Source organism: Neoarius graeffei, chromosome 17 (genome assembly GCF_027579695.1).
Source record: "Neoarius graeffei isolate fNeoGra1 chromosome 17, fNeoGra1.pri, whole genome shotgun sequence".
NCBI lineage: Eukaryota > Metazoa > Chordata > Actinopteri > Siluriformes > Ariidae > Neoarius > Neoarius graeffei.
Window position 1 is genome coordinate 34,705,730 of NC_083585.1, and position 21,366 is coordinate 34,727,095.

At 39.1% G+C, this 21,366-nt stretch overlaps 1 protein-coding gene across 2 annotated transcripts in view; it reads left to right on the forward strand.

The window, feature by feature from the left end:
- The window catches only part of LOC132901594 (solute carrier family 12 member 7-like), a 46,563-nt gene extending 25,197 nt beyond the window's left edge, over positions 1-21,366 (forward strand). The window contains exons 13-26 of one of the 2 annotated variants that reach the window (XM_060944090.1): positions 34-152; positions 783-881; positions 2,473-2,592; positions 2,710-2,814; positions 3,244-3,412; positions 3,644-3,839; positions 5,741-5,910; positions 5,986-6,117; positions 11,928-12,035; positions 14,137-14,247; positions 15,850-16,019; positions 16,719-16,733; positions 16,989-17,122; positions 19,013-21,366. In XM_060944090.1, coding sequence (XP_060800073.1) covers positions 34-152; positions 783-881; positions 2,473-2,592; positions 2,710-2,814; positions 3,244-3,412; positions 3,644-3,839; positions 5,741-5,910; positions 5,986-6,117; positions 11,928-12,035; positions 14,137-14,247; positions 15,850-16,019; positions 16,719-16,733; positions 16,989-17,122; positions 19,013-19,104 — 1,740 coding nt within the window. In that variant the 3' untranslated portion in view covers positions 19,105-21,366. The remainder of the gene's footprint in view (positions 1-33; positions 153-782; positions 882-2,472; positions 2,593-2,709; positions 2,815-3,243; positions 3,413-3,643; positions 3,840-5,740; positions 5,911-5,985; positions 6,118-11,927; positions 12,036-14,136; positions 14,248-15,849; positions 16,020-16,718; positions 16,734-16,988; positions 17,123-19,012) is intronic. The other variant, XM_060944091.1, reaches the window with a different exon arrangement.

Consider the following 21,366-nt stretch of genomic DNA (forward strand, 5'->3'; position numbering starts at 1 on the left):
ATAAAGTGGGTGTGTCCCTCTCTGTTCTTGTAGATATTTGGTCACAGTAAATCCAATGGTGAGCCAACCTGGGCGTTGCTGCTGACTGTAGGAATCTGTGAAATTGGGATTCTTATTGCTTCTTTGGATGCTGTTGCCCCCATTCTTTCAATGTGAGACTGCACCACAGCTGTCACATCGTCACTTCCCTCTCCTTTGGCCTCCAACAAAAAACTGAGGGCCTGATTTACTGATTTTTTTAATTTTTTAATTTTTTTTTTATTTTTAAACAAAAGAAGTAAACTTATCTATTGGTGTCCAGCCTATGGGGACTGTGTCTTACAAGTTAACAAAATAACATGTTTACCATAAGAATATTCACTTTGGGGTGAGCGATCAGACTTTAATGGCAAAATGTTGCATAATATAATAAATAAACATGGGCTGGGTCTGAGTACCTCTTACTTAGAAATAATTGTTCTATATAAACTTTAAGTTATTTATTTTGCTTAACACTATATGCAGTTATTAAATGCTTAATGGCATCAAACTATTTTTAAGGAATTCAAAAAGATTCATACATTTGAAAAGCTTTTGTAGAGTGGAGCCAAAACTATGAGGAATTTAACCTCCGGTGGTTATTAAAGGATTTTGTAACACTTAACAATATAATGCACACAAATGTTTTGAATTCAGTGAGATTGTAAAACGTTAATTAAAGAGAATAAAATAACTTAATACAAATAGTCTTTTGTCTCATGGATTCTGACTTCAGGTCATCATGCATGCTTTTTCTGCTGTAGGTTTTTCTTGATGTGCTACCTCTTTGTAAACTTGGCCTGTGCTGTCCAAACACTGCTGTGCACCCCGAACTGGAGACCAAGATTTAAATTCTATCACTGGTATGTGACTCACGACAAATTTGTGCAATCATAGACAAAATAAATAAATTCAGTCATCAGAATCATATTCATTTTGTCAGTTGCTGCTTTTTTTTTGGTCTTTCCTTATTTGTATCAATCCCTTACACATATTTGTGTCACTTGGAGATTCAGTATCTTTTAGATAAGAACAAATGCTGTTCTGTTGAAACCAGTCAAAACATCATAACTTTTAATAAAAAATAATTTTTGATTTGATTTGATTATGCAACATTTTCTTTCAAATTATACTCATCATATGTATATTTTACAACAAACATAACTCTATATCCTCACATTTACTGTTGTAATGATACAATGGTAGTGATGGTAGAAGTTATTTCATGAGTGCGATCAGAATATTCACCATACCTACAGTGGTGGTATAGCCTTCATTATCCCCCGCTGGCCGAAAGGCCCGAATAGGGATTATGTCGTGGCTCCGCCCATCCGTCTGTCCCGGGAAGAGTGCTCACCTTCTGAAATCAACTCCTCTCACAATTTTTGGAGGAATTTCACAAAACTTGGCAGGATTCTTTGTTATATGTCAGTAATACACATTGTAATTTTGTTAAATTCGGTCACATTTTACCAGAGTTACAGCCCTCGATTAACAAAATTATACTTTGACAATTTCATGAGTGTGTTTTCCTTCTGAAATCAACTCCTCTCACAATTTTTGCAGGAATTTCATGAAACTTGGCAAAAGGCATTATGTCAGTACTACGCATATTATTTTGTTCAATTCGGCCGCATTTTACCAGAGTTGTGGCCCTTAATTAACAACCTTGTACTTGCACAATTTCATGAAGGTGTGCTTGCCTTCTGATGTGAACTCCTCTCACGATTTTTGGACGAATTTCTCGAAGCTTGGCAAAAGGCCTTGTTATATGACACTAATACGCATATTGTGATTTAATTTTGTTTGTGAAAATTTTACCAGAGTTTTGACCCTTGATTAAATAACTTGTACTTTGACAATTTCATGATGGTGTACGTTCTTCTGAAATCAACTCCTCTTACAATTTGTGGAGGAATTTCACCAAACTTGGCAAAAGGCTTTGTTTATATGACAGTTATACGCATATTGAAATTTCATTTAATTTGGGCAAATTTTACCAAACTTGTACTTTGGCAATGTCATCAAATATGCTTGCTTTCTGAAATCAACTTCCCTCACAATTTTTGGAGGAATTTCATGTAATTTGACAAAAGATTTTTATCCCCCACTGGCCAAAAGGCCCGAAGGGGGATTATGTCATGGTAATGTCCGTCCGGTCGTCTGTCCGTCCACCCGGCCGTCCTGGGAAGGGTGCTCACCTTCTGAAATCATACTCCTCTCTCAATTTTTGGAGGAATTTCACAAAACTTGATAGGATTCTTTGTTATATGTTGGTAATATGCATATTGCAATTTCATTCAATTCAGTCGCATTTTACCAGAGTTATGGCCTAGTTGCCAGTGGGGGATATCGTGCTCTCTTGTTATTAAATGTTCTGCTCCTTTTCAGGATTTTAGTTGTTTTGTTGTTAACATGAAATAATGTAAAAATAATCTGCATCTTATCCCATAGGAGTCTTTCAGTCCTGGGCATGACTCTTTGTCTCTCTCTTATGTTTGTTTCATCCTGGTATTATGCCCTGGTGGCCATGCTGATTGCAGGATGCATATATAAATACATTGAATACAGAGGGTGAGTCACTTTCCTTTCAGTAATGTACTGCATGCATGATGGAGGTAGTAATAACGATTCTACTGATAATGGGATGCAGTTATTTCCTTCATGTTAATTATGTTGTGAAAATCACAGGGCAGAGAAGGAGTGGGGAGATGGAATCAGAGGGCTGTCCCTAAATGCTGCACGATATGCACTTATCAAGTTAGAGCAAGCACCGCTCCATACCAAGAACTGGAGGTAAGCACAGAAGTAAAAGGCTGTCATGAAGTGGACGGACAAACACAAGTGCAGGTTTACACAAGTGGTTCTATTAAAACCAATAAGGGCTAGACAATACTCGGAAGAAAAAAATGTGAGGAGATTGGTCAACAGGCATAAACTAGGAAAGCAGGAAATGTGAAGCAGGCCTTTAGGAAAACATTAGTCACGACAGGCAGATAACAAAAGCTTGACGTAGTCACAGACGCAATGCTGGAGCAATGCTAAGTGTTATTTAAAAGCAGTATATACTTTCTTTAGTAATCAGGTCAGCAGGGATAGGTCATGAGAGTTACAGAGGCAGGTGTGAAAAAGACATTTTTCAAATGGTAGAAATAGAATTAGAAAATTTCATCTAATATTTAATGCCTGTTAAATGTTTGTGCTATTAAAAATGGTGCATTTTAGGCCCCAGCTCCTGGTGTTGCTAACTCTTGATGATGATTTGGCGGTGAAGCACCCACGGCTGCTCTCTTTCACGTCTCAGCTGAAGGCTGGGAAAGGCCTGACCATTGTGTCTTCAGTGCTGCAGGGAACCTATATGAAGCGAAGTGCTGATGCCAAAAGTGCAGAAATGGTAAGTACAAGAGAAAAAATACTTTAAGCTCTTAAGCTGCCAAGTGTATTACAGTGTTGGAAGTGGCAGCATGATAGTAGCTTAGCAAATATGAATAGTGTTTATGAATGAGATCAATGTTATAAACGATTGCTTGTTCATCTTACAGTTTTTTTAAATGAATAGGTCTTGTACATATGAATGGTTTTGTTACACCGAGACACATTAATACCGGTTCCTCTTTCTTTATAGAATGTAAAGGCATCCATGTCTGCAGAGAAAACAAAGGGCTTCTGTCACGTTGTGGTGTGCTCTAACTTGAGAGATGGTTTCTCCAACTTGATCCAGTCGGCTGGTCTGGGAGGCATGAAGCACAATACCCTCTTGATGTCATGGCCCAGAAACTGGAGACAGGCTGAGGATGCAACCTCCTGGAAAAACTTTATCGGTACAGTGTCTTGCAAAAGTATTCATCCCCCTTGGTGTTTGTCCTGTTTTGTTGCATTACAAGCTGGAATTAAAATGGATTTTTGGAGGGTTAGCACCATTTGATTTACACAACATGCCTACAGCTTTAAAGGTGAACGTTGTTGTTTTATTGTCACACCAACAATAATTAAAATGAAAAAACAGAAATCTGGAGTGTGCATAGGTATTCACCCCCCCAAAGTCAATACTTTATAGAGCCACCTTTTGTTGCAGTTACAGCTGCAAGTCTCTTGGGGTATGTCTCTATTAGCTTAGCACATCTAGCCACTAGAATTTTTGCCCATTCCTCAAGGCAAAACTGCTCCAACTCCTTCAAGTTAGATGGGTTACGTTGGTGTACAGCAGTCTTCAAGTTATGCCACAGATTCTCAATTGGATTGAGGTCTGGGCTTTGACTAGGCCATTCCAAGACATTTAAAGTGTTCCCTTTTAAACCACTTCAGTGTAGCTTTAGCAGTATGTTTAGGGCCATTGTCCTGCTGGAACGTGAACCTTCGTCCCAGTCTCAAACCTCTGGCCGACTCAAACAGGTTTTCTTCCAGAATTGCCCTGTATTTAGTGCCATCCATCTTTCCTTCAGTCCTGACCAGCTTTCCTGTCCCTGCCGATGAAAAATATCCCCACAGCATGATGCTGCCACCACCATGCTTCACTGTAGGAATGGTGTTCTCAGGGTGTTGGGTTTTGCCACACATGGCGTTTCCCATGATGGCCAGAAAGATTAATTTTAATCTCATTTGACCAGAGAATCTTCTTCCATGTGTTTGGGGAGTCTGCCACATGCTGTTGGGCAAACTCCAAACGTGTTTTCGTAAGCAATGACTTTTTCTGGCCACTCTTCCATAAAGCCGCACTCTGTGGAGTATATGACTTAAAGTGGACGGATATTCCCATCTCCGCTGTGGATCTTTGCAGCTTCTTCAGTGTTATCTTTGGTGTCTTTGTTGCATCTCTGATTAATGCCCTCCTTGCCCGGTCTGTGAGTTTTGGTGAGCAATCTTCTCTTGTCAGGTTTGTAGTGGTGCCATATTATTTCCATTTTGCTATAATGGATTTAATGGTGCTCTCTGGGATATTCAAAGTTTAGGATTTTTTTTTTATAACCCAACCCTGATCTATACTTTTTCACAACTTTGTCTCTGACCTGTTTGGAGGCTCCTTGGTTTTCATGTTGTTTGCTTAGTAGTGTAGCAGAGTCAGGGGCCTTCCAGAACAGGTTGATTTATACAGACATCATGTGACAGATCATGTGACACTGATTGCACACAGGTGGATCTTAATCAACTAATTATGTGACTTATGAAGTGAATTGGTTGGACCAGCTCTTATTTAGGGGTTTCATACGAAAGGGGGTGAATACTTATGCGCACTCCAGATTTCTGTTTTTTTTTTTCATTTTAATTATTGTTTGTGTCACAATAAAACAACAGTGTTCACCTTCAAAGCGGTAGGCATGTTGTGTAAATCAAATGGTGCTAACCCTCCAAAAATCCATTTTAATTCCGTCTTGTAATGCGACAAAACAGGACAAACACCAAGGGGGATGAATACTTTTGCAAGACACTGTATATGCATGATACCATCTTCAGCTGAGACAGTTGTTATTAAAAGTCAGTGATTTATTCATGTAAGGCATTAGTTTTTGAAATGTGTACTTTGCTGATTCACTGATAAATAAGTATGAATGAGACAGACTGTCTTTTTTGTGGTTAGGAACTTCTGACTGATTTTATCATTTCTCTCCAGTTTGTCTGCTTTAAATCGTATTAAATTTATCTTCTGACTCTGTTTATGATCATTCTCCTAAATCATATGCAAATTTGAAAGCCATAGACTGATTATAACTCTTTCCTGCCACAGAGACAGTGAGAGAGACGACTGCTGCACACCATGCTCTGCTTGTGGCAAAGAATATTGACGTTTTCCCAAGCAACACAGAGCGTCTGGCAGAGGGCACCATTGATGTGTGGTGGATTGTCCATGATGGAGGCCTGCTCATGCTGCTTCCGTTCTTACTCTGCCAGCACAAGGTACAAGGTTGAGAAATACCTATGGTCATTTTGATTGATGATTGGTTTTCAGACTCACACTGCTGCTTTCTTTAGGTGTGGAAAAAATGTAAGATGCGCATCTTTACTGTGGCACAGCTGGATGACAACAGCATTCAGATGAAGAAGGATCTGCAGGTTTTCATGTATCAGCTGCGCCTTAACGCTGAAGTGGAGGTGGTAGAGCTGGTAAGACATTAGTTAATTATTTATCCTTTCCTTAGAAAAGTTTATACATAGAAACAAATCACAATTATAAATGTATATACACTGTAAACCCGAATAAGTTGAGTTTACTTAAAAAAATTGAGGAAAGTGGTTGCCTTAAAAAAAATAAGTAATTATTAATGATTGAATTGAGTACCTTAAACTTACCAGAAGATTGTAAGTTTAAGGTACTCAATTCAATCATTAATAATTACTTATTTTTTTTAAGGCAACCACTTTCCTCAATTTTTTTAAGTAAACTCAACTTATTCGGGTTTACAGTGTATGTCGCGATATTTGTATCTCTGATATGGATACATACAAATGGATACACAACTACTGTACATAAAAATTAAATATGTAATTTGCCACTATCAGTTAGAAATTCTTAGGAAGTTTTCCAACATACTACAACTGTTTACTGTGGAAAAGAAATAAAAAAAATGGAAACCTTTATCAATTATTGTACATGTGAACAATTTTGGGCTTAATTTGTGCATGTTCTAATTTCAGTGCACAGAAAGTGATTTGTAATGTTTTCAGATCCAATGTGACCCTGACTTGGATAAAGTGGTTTCTGAAAGGGATTGAGAATCTGTATACAGTTACACGCACTTTTAACCATGTACAGTATGTGTAGTTGTTGTTAATAATCTTTATTTACATGGCATCTTTCATACATACCTGTCAACTTTGAGGTTTGAAAAAAAGGGATATTTCCCAGATTTTAACTCAAAATAAGGGAAAATTTCGGAAAGTCGAACTTTCCGAAAATTTCAGAAAGTCGGTAATCGAACTGACTTTTCTTCACAAAATTAAATTCGTCCTGCCATTTGGGCAAGTAGCGGCAATACACCTTTTTTGGTTTTGCCTTGCTCCTTTCTTTATTCATGTCTCTAGTCTCGCCGTCTACTGAAACTCGCTCCCTGAGGAAAGAATTACGACCATCTTTTAGTTTTGTGAAAAGTTCCGAGCAGTGACCTTGGTCAGACCATAGATTTACATAGAAGACTAGATGCCTCGTCCCCGTTGCCCGTCAACGAAGTCGAACATCCGCACATGGCGGCCATCTTGCCTCAGACAGCTGGCTTACCCGTTACATTGTGTTGGTACTGATATGTACTTTTCAGATGACCGTAACTTCCTCAGATTTCAATCAATATTCAAACGGTTTGGTTTGTTATATAAAAAAAACAAACGGAAGTATGCATTTATGATATTAATGATGAATAATCATTTTATGTTTAAAAAAAATACGCATAGCTTTGTGAAAATATTTCAGTATACTACAGACTGTAAGACAGGATGCATGCTGAAATTCCTATGCTGTGAGAAGCCTAACACTGCATACTTATGGATAACTGCGGCCTTACGACAAATAACTATACAATTTATTTCCAATTTTTAGTGAAAATATTTTTACATGTGATAGGGCCGTAGGGGAAGCTAAAGTTAAATAAACAGCTTACTCACTTCTGAAAGTTCAGAAATACTTCATCCACCTCAAAAACCTAATGCACTCACATCATAGCATAATAACAAATGTAAACTCACATCATAGCATAATAACAAATGTAAACTCGCATCATAGCATAATAACAAATGTAAACTCACATCATAGCATAATAACAAATGTAAACTCGCATCATAGCATAATAACAAATGTAAACTTGCATCATAGCATAATAACAAATGTAAACTCGCATCATAGCATAATAACAAATGTAAACTCGCATCATAGCATAATAACAAATGTAAACTCACATCATAGCATAATAACAAATGCACTGACCGAGTAAGTAATAATATAAAACAGTAACAGCGACTCACGGTAGTTTGTGACAAAAAAGCACTTAATTAATCACGTGGTTATACTTTCAAGGATAAAAAGATATCTTTACATTTACAAAAAGAACATTCAAAGCTGATTATCATGTCAAAGTCAATATATGTTAGCACAGAAGATTGAAATTTCATTTGACTAGGCTCCAATGTGCAGTTAAAATAAAACTAAACATACTGATATAAACATCTACAATTAAAACAGACACACACATCATCTTGTCATCAAAGTCAGTACTTTGATTTCCTGTAAATCATAATGTGAGTGCTGGGCTGTGCTTGCGTAAGTCTTCATACCCATAGGATGTCTATGTTCATACCCCTTGCCTGTGGTAAGATGGCTGCCCTGTGCGGACGTTCTGGAATACACGGTGAGGAATCTAGTCTTCTATGTAAATCTATGGGTCAGACTACCGCTATGGTTCTGACAGTCTTCTTCACAGACATGCAATTAAAATCAATGTGTAATTACTAGACTGCCACCTGCTGTACTGGAGAGGGCGGGGACGTGAATTCATGGCCTGACTTCCTGCTGTAAACTCCTGTCAGAGGCGCGTCATGAATTCTGGACCTACCGACTTTTATATAATGTGAAAATACAGGATATTTTCGGGAAAATAAAAAAACGGGAAGACAGCGGGAAATAAGTCAAAATAAGGGATTTCCCGGGAAAAACGGGAGGGTTGACAGGTATGCTTTCATATACCCTTCATATCACGGGCGATTGCTCTAAGACAACGAGGGAGGCTCAGCCTCCTCTAAAAATGATGAACATCGTATAGGATGAATTGCGCTAGGCTTATGTTATAGCCGACCTTATAACATTGCTATTTCAGATCCAGAATCATAGAAATATATGTGCTCAACCCACTACAGTGCGAAATCATTCCCTTATAACTTTCCCCAGTTCGCCTAATGTGTGCGTGAGTTTTTCCCCCTCGTAACAACACGATGCAGCCCAGCCTCAGTGGACTTCAATGGCATTTGGGAGCTCTGCGCTTTTCAATATCAAAATGCAAGACGGTTATTGGACAAATACTGTGAAAACGCCCGCCCCACGGACTCCCAGCCTCACAGTGGGAGGGACATGGCAAAGCTTTCCGCGAGGAGACTGGTGATTGGTGAAAGCGGCCGGATATTTTCTTTGATTGACAGCTCGTTTCAACTGTAGACAGGCAGCGGTGAATCTCAGTTCAGTCCCATGCGGATTCGCAAGTGCTGTGGTGTATTGTAAGAGATCGGCTTACATTTCGATTTCATTCATTACATACGGTTTCTACCAGCTTTTTTAGTTTGTATATATTTTCATTGTAAATAAAGTGTAAATATAGTGTTGTCAAGTTTGCTATCTTAGTTCCAGAAATTTCATTTATTTGAGTGACTGAACTTGAACTTGAGGGGGCTAGTCAGCTAGCAAGAAAGCTGCTCATGGATGCCAAGCATTGCTGATTTAATTTTGGCGAAGCCATTTGCCAGTCTTCCTTTCGAGGAAAAAATTAAAATTAAAGAGCAGGGTAGACCAACGCCTCAAATTGACTTGGTGAAAAAGGTAGGGAATAATACTCATTCCTTTCAGCTCTCCTGGTACGAGAAAGTGAATTGGCTAACAGCAAGTGACCCACATCAACAACAGTAAATAGGCTACTTTAGTAATATGTCGTGGATGGACCAAAAATATAGAATCTATTTAAAATGTTTATGCTGAGTATATTATATTGGAATATATATTTTTCTGGATATGAATTAAACACAGCTACAATTTGGAAAACATTTTTAAACAAAAACACAGCTGAGAACATTTCACACTACAGACCTGGATTAAAAGTGAAGGGTTATCAAAATTGTCAATAAAACATTTCTCAGTCAAAATAAGTAAAATATAGGGAAAGTGTCATTGAATGAAATGTGTGGCACCCAGCTCTATGTTTGGCTCCCCAAGGTCAGTGCTCGTGCCTATTCCAGAACACTCTGCTGTTACTGCTGAGGTTCCTGACAAAGAGCTGCTTTCAATAATGATCAATTTTTAAACAACATGCCACAATTTTAAAATATAAAATGTTTAAATATACCCCCCCCAACACCACCATCATGTATATTGGACAGTAGGCTAATGGGCCAGAAGAACCTGTTATTTCAGTTTGTGACCCTGCCAACAATCAGCCAGATCAGAGGCAAGAGTATGGGCAAAATTGATGTGTTTTTTCTTTTTTCTTTTAAAATCTGGAAATATCATAACCGACCAGCCTCCCTTGTTTGAAAGACTACCAGCCGCCACTGCTTCATATATAACACATTTCATCCATGAAGTGTAGTGTGAAATAAAAGCAGAAAGAAAAAAGCTAGTACAAATAGGCAAATAATAAAAAAACAACAAATAGCAGTGGCAGAAAGAAGGACAATAATCTAAACAATATAATATCAATATAAAAGATTTTAAAAATTAATCATAATAATGTGGAAAAAATACAATAAAATGACAATAGTTAAAATAATATAAAAAAGTAAAAGCTATGTGCCAGTAAAAAAATGAGGCAAATAATAAAAGCTAGTTTGAAAAATATATGTGTGTGTGTTGTTTACCAGCTGGGAGGTCCGTATCGTGAAATACCGTGAGCGAGGTCTTGAAAGTACTGACTGAGGCCTTCTGGGCCGAGGTCAGTATTTAAGGCCGAGGTCATGGTATTTCACCATACGGACTGACCTTAAGCTGGTAAATAATATATTTATTTTTTTCTTTACCAAATTCTAACAGAAAACGAGAGCGCCCGAAAGGGGAAACCGAGCCGAGCCGCCTTTTTGAATCCTCATTCACGGCTGTAATGCAAATTGCTTCCTCCTCGGTATACAAGTGCACTTCCATGGCAGGAAAAAAACTATATTTTGCCGCCTATGTAGTCCCCTATTTATACAAATAGGAGTCATTCAGGATTCAGCCATGTTTTTGCTCGGCATTAGCAACAGTTAGAGGTTTTTAGCTTTCTCCTGAAATGTTTTATTTTATTTCTTCTTCCTCAAGGCAGTAAAACTCGCTTTCACTGTGAAGACTGTTGTTATCGCTATCCATGCTGTAAAATTAATGCTATTCTCCTGAGAAATGCTGGCAAAAATTTATAAGATTTTTGATAATCTTATAAATAAATCTTATAAAAAAGATAAATGTTGACAAAAAATGCTACTATGTTTGTTGTTCTGAACGAGCGAGTCGCCAGAGGTCCATAACTGGGGTTCGTACCGTAGGATACGGACCCGTTCGCCAGCCAATCAGAGCGCAGGATTTGATGGAAACCGGACTGCAAAAAAATAAATCTTTTTATTTTAGTTGTTTTTTGAATTGTTTAAATCTGTGAAATGGTTATTGGTAACATGTTGCAGATATTCGGCACATAAAAACAAACGGCTGCTTCATCACATACAGTACCACAACTTCACTTGCCCCACTATATATGGTTTCTTTAAACATTTTAAAGTTTAAACCACCTTTAAACATTGTAAATAATACTTTTTGTTTTGGCTATTTTGTATAACAGTATCTCTCCCTCACTGTTGTTAAAGTTTATCTTCCAGAACCTTTTCATATATGCAGTGTGTTCAGTAGTGAATGCAGGCTGCTAGGACGTCTCAAGGGAGGTTGTTTTTCCTATTGACCAATTCATGGATGACCATTCACAAGCAAGACAAAACACTATTTGTGTTTTATACCCATACACTTAGAACCTGTATGCAGGCTTCGATAAATGCAACCGTTTGTTTTCACTTGAGGAAATGAGATTCAGCAATGCTTTATATATACAATGAATGAAAAACAGCATTGTGTTATTAATAATGTGTGGCTTGAAGGAAACCTGGTGGCATATACTGTTTCATTATAATCTGTGAGATGTTTTGTGTGTGTGTGTGTGTGTGTGTGCGTGTGTGTGTACTTTGTACTTTCTACTGCCTTTGTTATTTAGCATGAAAGTGATATCTCAGCCTTTACCTATGAGAGGACCTTAGTGATGGAGCAGCGTTCTCAAATGTTAAAACAGATGCAGCTGTCCAAAACCGAGAGGGAAAGAGAGGTAATAACAGCCTGATTATACAGTTTTTAACACTGACGGTCAGCGTTCTGTCAGATTCTTTTGACTGAATGAATCCTATTAAATGTAGACGAAACTGTTGTTTCATTAAAAGTGGACACATCAAACATCAGTGATTAATTCTCTCCAGTGAAGTATTTGTGCAAACTGTTCAGTAATCATATTTAAAAATGAAACCCTGTTCGTAAAATACAGGAGAGGCAACTTATGTTTTGTAAATGTCAAATACATGGTTTTGTCCCTGTAGTACAACCCCGATTCCAAATAAGTTGGGACAAAGTACAAATTGTAAATAAAAACGGAATGCAATAATTTACAAATCTCAAAAACTGATATTGTATTCACAATAGAACATAGACAACATATCAAATGTTGAAAGTGAGACATTTTGAAATTTCATGCCAAATATTGGCTCATTTGAAATTTCATGACAGCAACACATCTCAAAAAAGTTGGGACAGGGGCAATAAGAGGCTGGAAAAGTTAAAGGTACAAAAAAGGAACAGCTGGAGGACCAAACTGCAACTCATTAGGTCAATTGGCAATAGGTCATTAACATGACTGGGTATAAAAAGAGCATCTTGGAGTGGCAGCGGCTCTCAGAAGTAAAGATGGGAAGAGGATCACCAATCCCCCTAATTCTGCGCCGACAAATAGTGGAGCAATATCAGAAAGGAGTTCGACAGTGTAAAATTGCAAAAAGTTTGAACATATCATCATCTACAGTGCATAACATCATCAAAAGATTCAGAGAATCTGGAAGAATCTCTGTGCATAAGGGTCAAGGCCGGAAAACCATACTGGGTGCCCGTGATCTTCGGGCCCTTAGACGGCACTGCATCACATACAGGCATACTTCTGTATTGGAAATCACAAAATGGGCTCAGGAATATTTCCAGAGAACATTATCTGTGAACACAATTCACCGTGCCATCCGCCGTTGCCAGCTAAAGCTCTATAGTTCAAAGAAGAAGCCGTATCTAAACATTATCCAGAAGCGCAGACGTCTTCTCTGGGCCAAGGCTCATTTAAAATGGACTGTGGCAAAGTGGAAAACTGTTCTGTGGTCAGACGAATCAAAATTTGAAGTTCTTTATGGAAATCAGGGACGCCGTGTCATTCGGACTAAAGAGGAGAAGGACGACCCAAGTTGTTATCAGCACTCAGTTCAGAAGCCTGCATCTCTGATGGTATGGGGTTGCATTAGTGCCTGTGGCATGGGCAGCTTACACATCTGGAAAGACACCATCAATGCTGAAAGGTATATCCAGGTTCTAGAGCAACATATGCTCCCATCCAGACGACGTCTTTTTCAGGGAAGACCTTGCATTTTCCAACATGACAATGCCAAACCACATACTGCATCAATTACAGCATCATGGCTGCGTAGAAGAAGGGTCCGGGTACTGAACTGGCCAGCCTGCAGTCCAGATCTTTCACCCATAGAAAACATTCGGCGCATCATAAAACGGAAGATACGACAAAAAAAGACCTAAGACAGTTGAGCAACTAGAATCCTACATTAGACAAGAATGGGTTAACATTCCTATCCCTAAACTTGAGCAACTTGTCTCCTCAGTCCCCAGATGTTTACAGACTGTTGTAAAGAGAAAAGGGGATGTCTCACAGTGGTAAACATGGCCTTGTCCCAACTTTTTTGAGATGTGTTGTTGTCATGAAATTTAAAATCCCCTCATTTTTCTCTTTAAATGATACATTTTCTCAGTTTAAACATTTGATACGTCATCTATGTTCTATTCTGAATAAAATATGGAATTTTGAAACTTCCACATCATTGCATTCCGTTTTTATTTACAATTTGTACTTTGTCCCAACTTTTTTGAAATCGGGGTTGTAATTTTCACCTCAATTAATAGGTTTGTTCCTCCTAGAGAGAGAATAGACCAGTGAATCACTTAGCTTATTTTATGCATTTAATGAAGATTGTATCAAGCCTAGATATAAACAAGTAGACATTTTCCTGTTAATAAGAATAGCAAGAAGAATATGTTTATTTTTTCGTATGACTTCGTTAGCGATAAAGCGTGTTTCTCATGCGCTTTGGCTCTGTGATTGTTGCCAGATTCAAAGCATTACAGATGAATCCAGGAGCTCCATTAAAAGAAAGAAGCACACAAAGAGTCCATCTCCTAACACTTTACAAGTGCCTGGCATGGAAACCATGGAGCGTGAGGTATTCTCAGTTGTCTTTCACTGAACCATTCCATTCTAAAAGGAGAATAGTTACTACATTTCCTAGCTGATAATTTAAGGCAGTGTTTCTCATGGGCTGCAGTTTTTTTTTTTTTCCAAGTTGAAGCTCATTTTTATTCGTAGTAGGGTACAATTACTGGGTTGCATCCAACGTCACATTTGCCTCATTAAGCTACAGTCACACTACAGCTCGTGATGCTTTGCGATGAGTTCTCGATGAAATTGAGGGATTTTGGTGGCAATGCATGGCAATATACTGTACATGTGAGCTAAAAGTTGTGGTCACACAACAGGTGAACATTTGACTGCTTTGCGCTCTTGACACACATCTGTGTGTCCGTGTAGAACTATGTCTGCAGCACCAGGTAGTTTGAGATATCAGGGAACTCAACAGATGGATAATTTTCCAACTCATAGGAAAAATCCTTCTTTGTTAGCGTGTAAGGATCTAATCCCATTGAGTGGTTTCTATATCCACTTCTTTTGAATGTACTTCTTGGTTTTAATAACTTACTTGTTTGCTGAACACAAACATGGCAATAAGTTCTTGGGTTAATGGACCAGACTCCACTTTTGGATCATTAATCCCTTTTGACTGAGAATGCCCTGCATGCATAGTTTTATGTTGGCTTCTGGTACATCCATACAGTTTTAAATATAACACCTACAATTAAAAAACAGCTTGTTTTTACTGCATTTATTTAATTCCTGGGCTCCCATCTGTAACAGAGAGTGATGTTGCATTCCATTAATACACTTTACAATAGATTATTAGATTCTAATAGAACAGATTAGCCAAAATAATTGGGGATCTTTTTTAATGGGCCCCGACTCATTACAAGTATGAATAGGTGGGCCTTAAAGCAGAAAAGCTTGAGAACCCCTGATTTAAGGTTTGGAAAATTCTGTTGTATTCCATGGTATCTAGTTTTCTTGGTGATCTGAGAATGTTCTTACAACATTGTTGCAGAATTTTACATGGATTTTATTTTATAAGTATGACATAAAGGAGGGGCGGCACGGTGGTGTAGTGGTTAGCGCTGTCGCCTCACAGCAAGAAGGTCCGGGTTCGAGCCCCATGGCCGGCGAGGGCCTTTCTGTGTGGAGTTTGCATGTTCTCCCCGTGGGTTTCCTCTGGGTGCTCCGGTTTCCCCCACAGTCCAAAGACATGCAGGTTAGGTTAACTGGTGACTCTAAATTGACCGTAGGTGTGAATGTGAGTGTGAATGGTTGTCTACGTGTCAGCCCTGTTATGACCTGGCGACTTGTCCAGGGTGTACCCCGCCTTTCGCCTGTAGTCAGCTGGGATAGGCTCCAGCTTGCCTGCGACCCTGTAGGACAGGATAAAGCGGCTACAGATAATGAGATGAGATATAAAGGAAACATGGCTATTCCTAAACCTGTAGTGTAATTGTTAAGCATTATGTTGTTTATTAGGGCAACTCAAGAAAGCTGTAATGAAACTGAAAAAGTAGCAGCACTGCTGCAGTACACAGAAAAACTTTCCATTCACATGTCTCTGAAAAATATTATGGTAAGGCTTGTGTCTGCCCTGATAAACATTCAATTGTTAATCTTACAGGCTCACATGTTTCCTGAAAGGAATTCTAAGAGCCATGGTGGCCACCAAGAAAGGCACAGCCCTGATTCTCATCACATCCACATGACCTGGACCAAAGATAAATTTGCTGCTGAGAGGCACCGTAACCGTGAGGGTAACGCGGGCGTACGGGACATCTTCAACATGAAACCGTAAGTACTACATAGAATGACATGACCATACAAGAGACATGTCTTTAGCTATATTTAAGTATTTTAAGTAAACATGAACGAATGCAACATACACGGTTGCAAGATATCAACACGAGAAGATAAACTTCATATGGATATTACACGGTTGCAAGATATCAACACGAGAAGATAAACTTCATATGTTTGTGCCACCATGTAATGTTCTTTATATTATATGGACACATCTACAAAAAGTACACAAGTTAATCAAAAGAATTTTAATTTTGAACCAGTTCGCCATTTTGACAACATGCGTCAAGCCAGCGGGAAAACACTGGGAGTGATGTCATCGGCGTGAAGTATAAGAAAATGTCACTCAGATCCATGATGTATTTTGTATGAAAAATACGAGTTTTTCAACACAAAAAGATAAACTTCACATCTTCAATCCAATGTGTGATTTTCTTTTTATTATATAGACACATTCACAAACAAAAAGTACCCAAATTTATCAAAACAGTTCATCGATTTCCTCACGAGTGACACAGAGAGATTTATGTCATGGTTTTGGTTCTCCGTGTCCCAGATGTGTGAAAAATACGAGTGGTGTATTTCCCAGTAAAACACTCATGTCTACATAATTTAATAGAATATACTGCTTTTTATCATAAAAATATCTAAAAACCACATTTTTGTTTTTTCTTGTTTTATCCTTTCCAGAGAGTGGGAGCACCTGTAAGTCATATTTAATTTTGTTCAAGCTAATCTTTGTTTGGAAATGCTTATACATTATACTCATCATGATTGTGTACTCACGACAGTTTGCTAGAAATAGGCAAAAGCAACAAGCGCAGTTCCAAAAAGACATGACAGAATGCACAGTATAAACCTGGCTGGTGTGAGCTCAGTGAAGAAAAGGGTTAGCGTGTCTTTTATCTGTTCAAGAAAACAAAATTAAGTGTTTGTTAATTTTGCTTTTCTTTTTTATAGGAACCAGTCCAATGTCAGAAGAATGCACACTGCAGTCAGACTGAATGAAGTTGTGGTCAACAAATCCCAGAATGCCCACCTTGTCTTGCTGAATATGCCTGGTCCACCTAAAAACAAGGATGGTGATGAGAACTGTATCCTTCTTCATTTCACTGATTCAGTACTGATTGCTTTATAGTACAAAAATATGGCATAGCACATTCTAACAGCTTCGGTTCTTTGAACCGACTGATGACTTCATTTCAAAGGTTGTGTTAATATTTATTTATATTCACTGTCAGTTTAAGTGCTTAAGCTGATTTTCTGTACAGCCCACTCAAATTATTAAAATTATCCATCTTCTTGACTCGGAGGTGGCCAGATTTTTCTGGCATGGAAGTGTCCAAGATGTTTCTTCTGTAGTATTTGGTCCACTACATTTAAACACAAGTACTTGCCTTAAGGGTGGTGGTGGCATGGTGGTGTAGTGGTTAGCGCTGTCGCCTCACAGCAAGAAGGTCCGGGTTCGAGCCCCGTGGCCGACGAGGGCCTTTCTGTGCGGAGTTTGCATGTTCTCCCCGTGTCCGTGTGGGTTTCCTCTGGGTGCTCCGGTTTCCCCCACAGTCCAAAGACATGCAGGTTAGGTTAACTGGTGACTCTAAATTGACCGTAGGTGTGAATGTGAGTGTGAATGGTTGTCTGTGTCTATGTGTCAGCCCTGTGATGACCTGGCGACTTGTCCAGGGTGTACCCCGCCTTTCGCCCGTAGTCAGCTGGGATAGGCTCCAGCTTGCCTGCGACCCTGTAGAACAGGATAAAGCAGCTAGAGATAATGAGATGAGATGAGATGAGATGAGATGAGGACTCTAGTATATTGTCAGTACAATGCTGAATGGATAGTACTAGTTGTAACATTTATTTGACAATATGGCATCCAAACTCGTTATTTGACAGATTATTAAAATAATAGCCTGCTTGAGTTGGCATATTTGTGTTTTTTTTTTTTTTGCACGAGTCAGCAACCAGAAAGCTTTATAATGTTTTAACTACGACTGAGAGTTTCAGCTATTGACCGGAAGGGCTTTAAAAAAATGTTTATATATATATCCTGTGCAGGGTCGCAGGCAAGCTGGAGCCTATCCCAGCTGACTATGGGCGAAAGACGGGGTACACCCTGGACAAGTCGCCAGATCATTGCAGGGCTGACACATAGACACAGACAACCATTCACACTCACACCTACGGTCAATTTAGAGTCACCAGTTAGCCTAACCTGCATGTCTTTGGACTGTGGGGGAAACCGGAGCACCCAGAGGAAACCCACGCAGTCACAGGGAGAACATGCAAACTCCACACAGAAAGGCCCTCGTCGGCTGCTGGGCTTGAACCCAGGACCTTCTTGCTGTGAGGCGACAGCGCTAACCACTACACCACTGTGCCGCCCGTAGCACGAACATGTCTCAAATCTCATCTCATCTCATTATCTCTAGCCGCTTTATCCTTCTACAGGGTCGCAGGCAAGCTGGAGCCTATCCCAGCTGACTACGGGTGAAAGGCGGGGTACACCCTGGACAAGTCGCCAGGTCATCACAGGGCTGACACATAGACACAGACAACCATTCACACTCACATTCACACCTACGGTCAATTTAGAGTCACCAGTTAACCTAACCTGCATGTCTTTGGACTGTGGGGGAAACCGGAGCACCCGGAGGAAACCCACGCGGACACGGGGAGAACATGCAAACTCCACACAGAAAGGCCCTCGCCGGCCCCGGGGTTCGAACCCAGGACCTTCTTGCTGTGAGGCGACAGCGCTAACCACTACACCACCGTGCCGCCCATGTCTCAAATATTACGTACATTTCCTCTTTGTTTCGCTGTAACTGCTGAATTATTCATAGTAGTTACTCAAAATACAAATACAGTTGAATTCATGGGTTAATGAAAAATGTTTGTGTTACTAGTCTGCAGGAAGTAATTGCTTGTAATGTCATTGTTCTGCAGTTGTTTTGAACATTTACTCCTTGACGGGAATGTCCCAGACATGGAATTTTTGGAGGTGTTAATGGAAGGTTTGGAGCGGGTTCTGCTTGTGCGAGGTGGAGGAAGAGAGGTCATCACCATCTACTCATAAGTCACAGTGGAAATGTTTCAGTACTCAGGGAAGTTAAAAAAATAGGGAATATAAATAAAATCCTTTTAACCATTCTGGGACAGTCGTTTAGACTGATATAAAAACGCCTCATTTGGCCAAACATTTTCTTTAATCCATATAAAGCATTTATTTATATTTTGGTAGTATGTCTCATCTCATCTCATTATCTGTAGCCACTTTATCCTGTTCTACAGGGTTGCAGGCAAGCTGGAGCCTATCCCAGCTGACTACGGGCGAAAGGCGGGGTACATCAATAACATAAGTACAGTGTAATATTCTCATTCTAATGTATACAAAGTATTAGCACTGATTTCACAACAGTCCTTCCTCACACACATTTATTCCAGTGTTAATATCCAAGTTTCAGTTCGTTGTTTAGATTTAGTCCTAATATGTTTTAAGAAGGTGTCACTTTAAACTGATGGTGCCTACTTTACAGCCTACTGTTCACATTATACACTTTTGTACTACAATAAAAGTACAATAATAATTGGACACTGATAAACTAAGCTTTAAAATCCCATCTGTTCTACCAATCGCATATTAAAAATATGTTGCCTTTAATAATAGAGTGCTTTCAGAATAACAGATTTTTCCAGATTATAATTTTCTTCTGATTCTGACTATGACAGTAAGGATGTGGTCACGTCTCACACATAAAATACCAATCACCAAATGTTTTGTTCAACACCAAAATGCAGATTTCATATTATTATTATTATTATTATTATAATAACATTTTTTTTTAGAAATATTTCACAACATTATATCTTTCGAACGTTAAAAAAAATTTAATATGACATTGAACAAAAGGCTTTTCTGGTCATGCCAAATAATATCAAAACCCTAAATCTGTGGGGGCTGATACTGAATATTAATATGAAATTAAGGTATTTTATATTACATTGTATTTTATATTATAGTCTTTATATGTGTGTGTTGAAAGACAGTACAATTAATGGTGATGTCATTGAAAATGTTTGTTTTTTCATTGTTCCATATATTTTGCTGCTATTTTAATAGGAAAGTGTTCGATCCTATTGGCTCTCAAAGGGTGTCATTTCCTTACAATTAATTTAAACCACAAAATCGGTGGTTGTGGACGAGTCATCATGATGGACTGAATGATGTGCACGGAGGTGCATGTTGCGTGCTGCTAGTAACCATGTGTTAGTGAAAAATCAGCAATGAAGCTGATGTGATAGCAAACAAGTCAAGTTTGTCTGTATAGCGCTTTTAACAAGAGACATTGTTCCAAAGCAGCTTTACAGAATCTGAATGACCCAAGACATGAGCCAATTTTATCCCTAATCTATCCCCGATGAGCAAGCCCGTGGCGACAGTGCCAAGGAAAAGCTCCCTCAGACGACACAAGGAAGAAACCTCGAGAGGAACCAGACTCAAAAGGGAACCCATCCTCACCTGGACAACAACAGACAACATGACGATAACATTAACAGTTTTAACATGAAGTCAGTTTCGTTGATGTTATAAACTCTTCAATGATGAAAACTTGAGTGCAAAACTGTTCATGGCAACCACAGTCCCAAAGTTAGCAAGCCAACTGTAGTCCTCAGCCATAAAAGCATTACTGTAAGAGTCCAGAGCGTCTTCCAGGTGTGAGTTTCAACTGTCCATATGGGGCCGTCCTCCACAGGAGCGATGTGATGAGACTCCAACCAGACACAGGGCACCAGGATGGATCAGGCAGGTCTGAGGAGCAGAAGAGGTCAGCATCTCGATCCCAGGATTGACATAACTCAGAGGGACAGATTTGGGGGGGGGGGGAAGTAAACACAGGTTGTTAGGTATGCCCAGTGTCACCTGAATAAGTAGGAACAGTATACATTTTGCACTGAGTACAAGCAGGGACTCCGGCAAAACTAACTATGACAGCATAACTAAAAGGGGAGAGCCAGAAGGTAACACAGGCATGAGGGAGCCCCGGGACATAAAGCAGCAGCCACTACCGTCAACAAACTCGAGTGAGCAAGCGAGTGGGGACTGACAGCATCCATACATCCCAGTTTAACAAAACACTCTGTCTGAGGACCCTCCAGATCTACACCTTTACCTCATAAACACCATTAACACAAGGCTTGACTAAACAGATGTTTTCAGCTCGTGACCATTCAGAAGAGCAATATATTTGTAACTAGTTTAACTAACAGATAAACTGTAGCGTAGATAAAGATGTACAGTGGTGCTTGAAAGTTTGTGAACCCTTTAGAATTTTCTCTT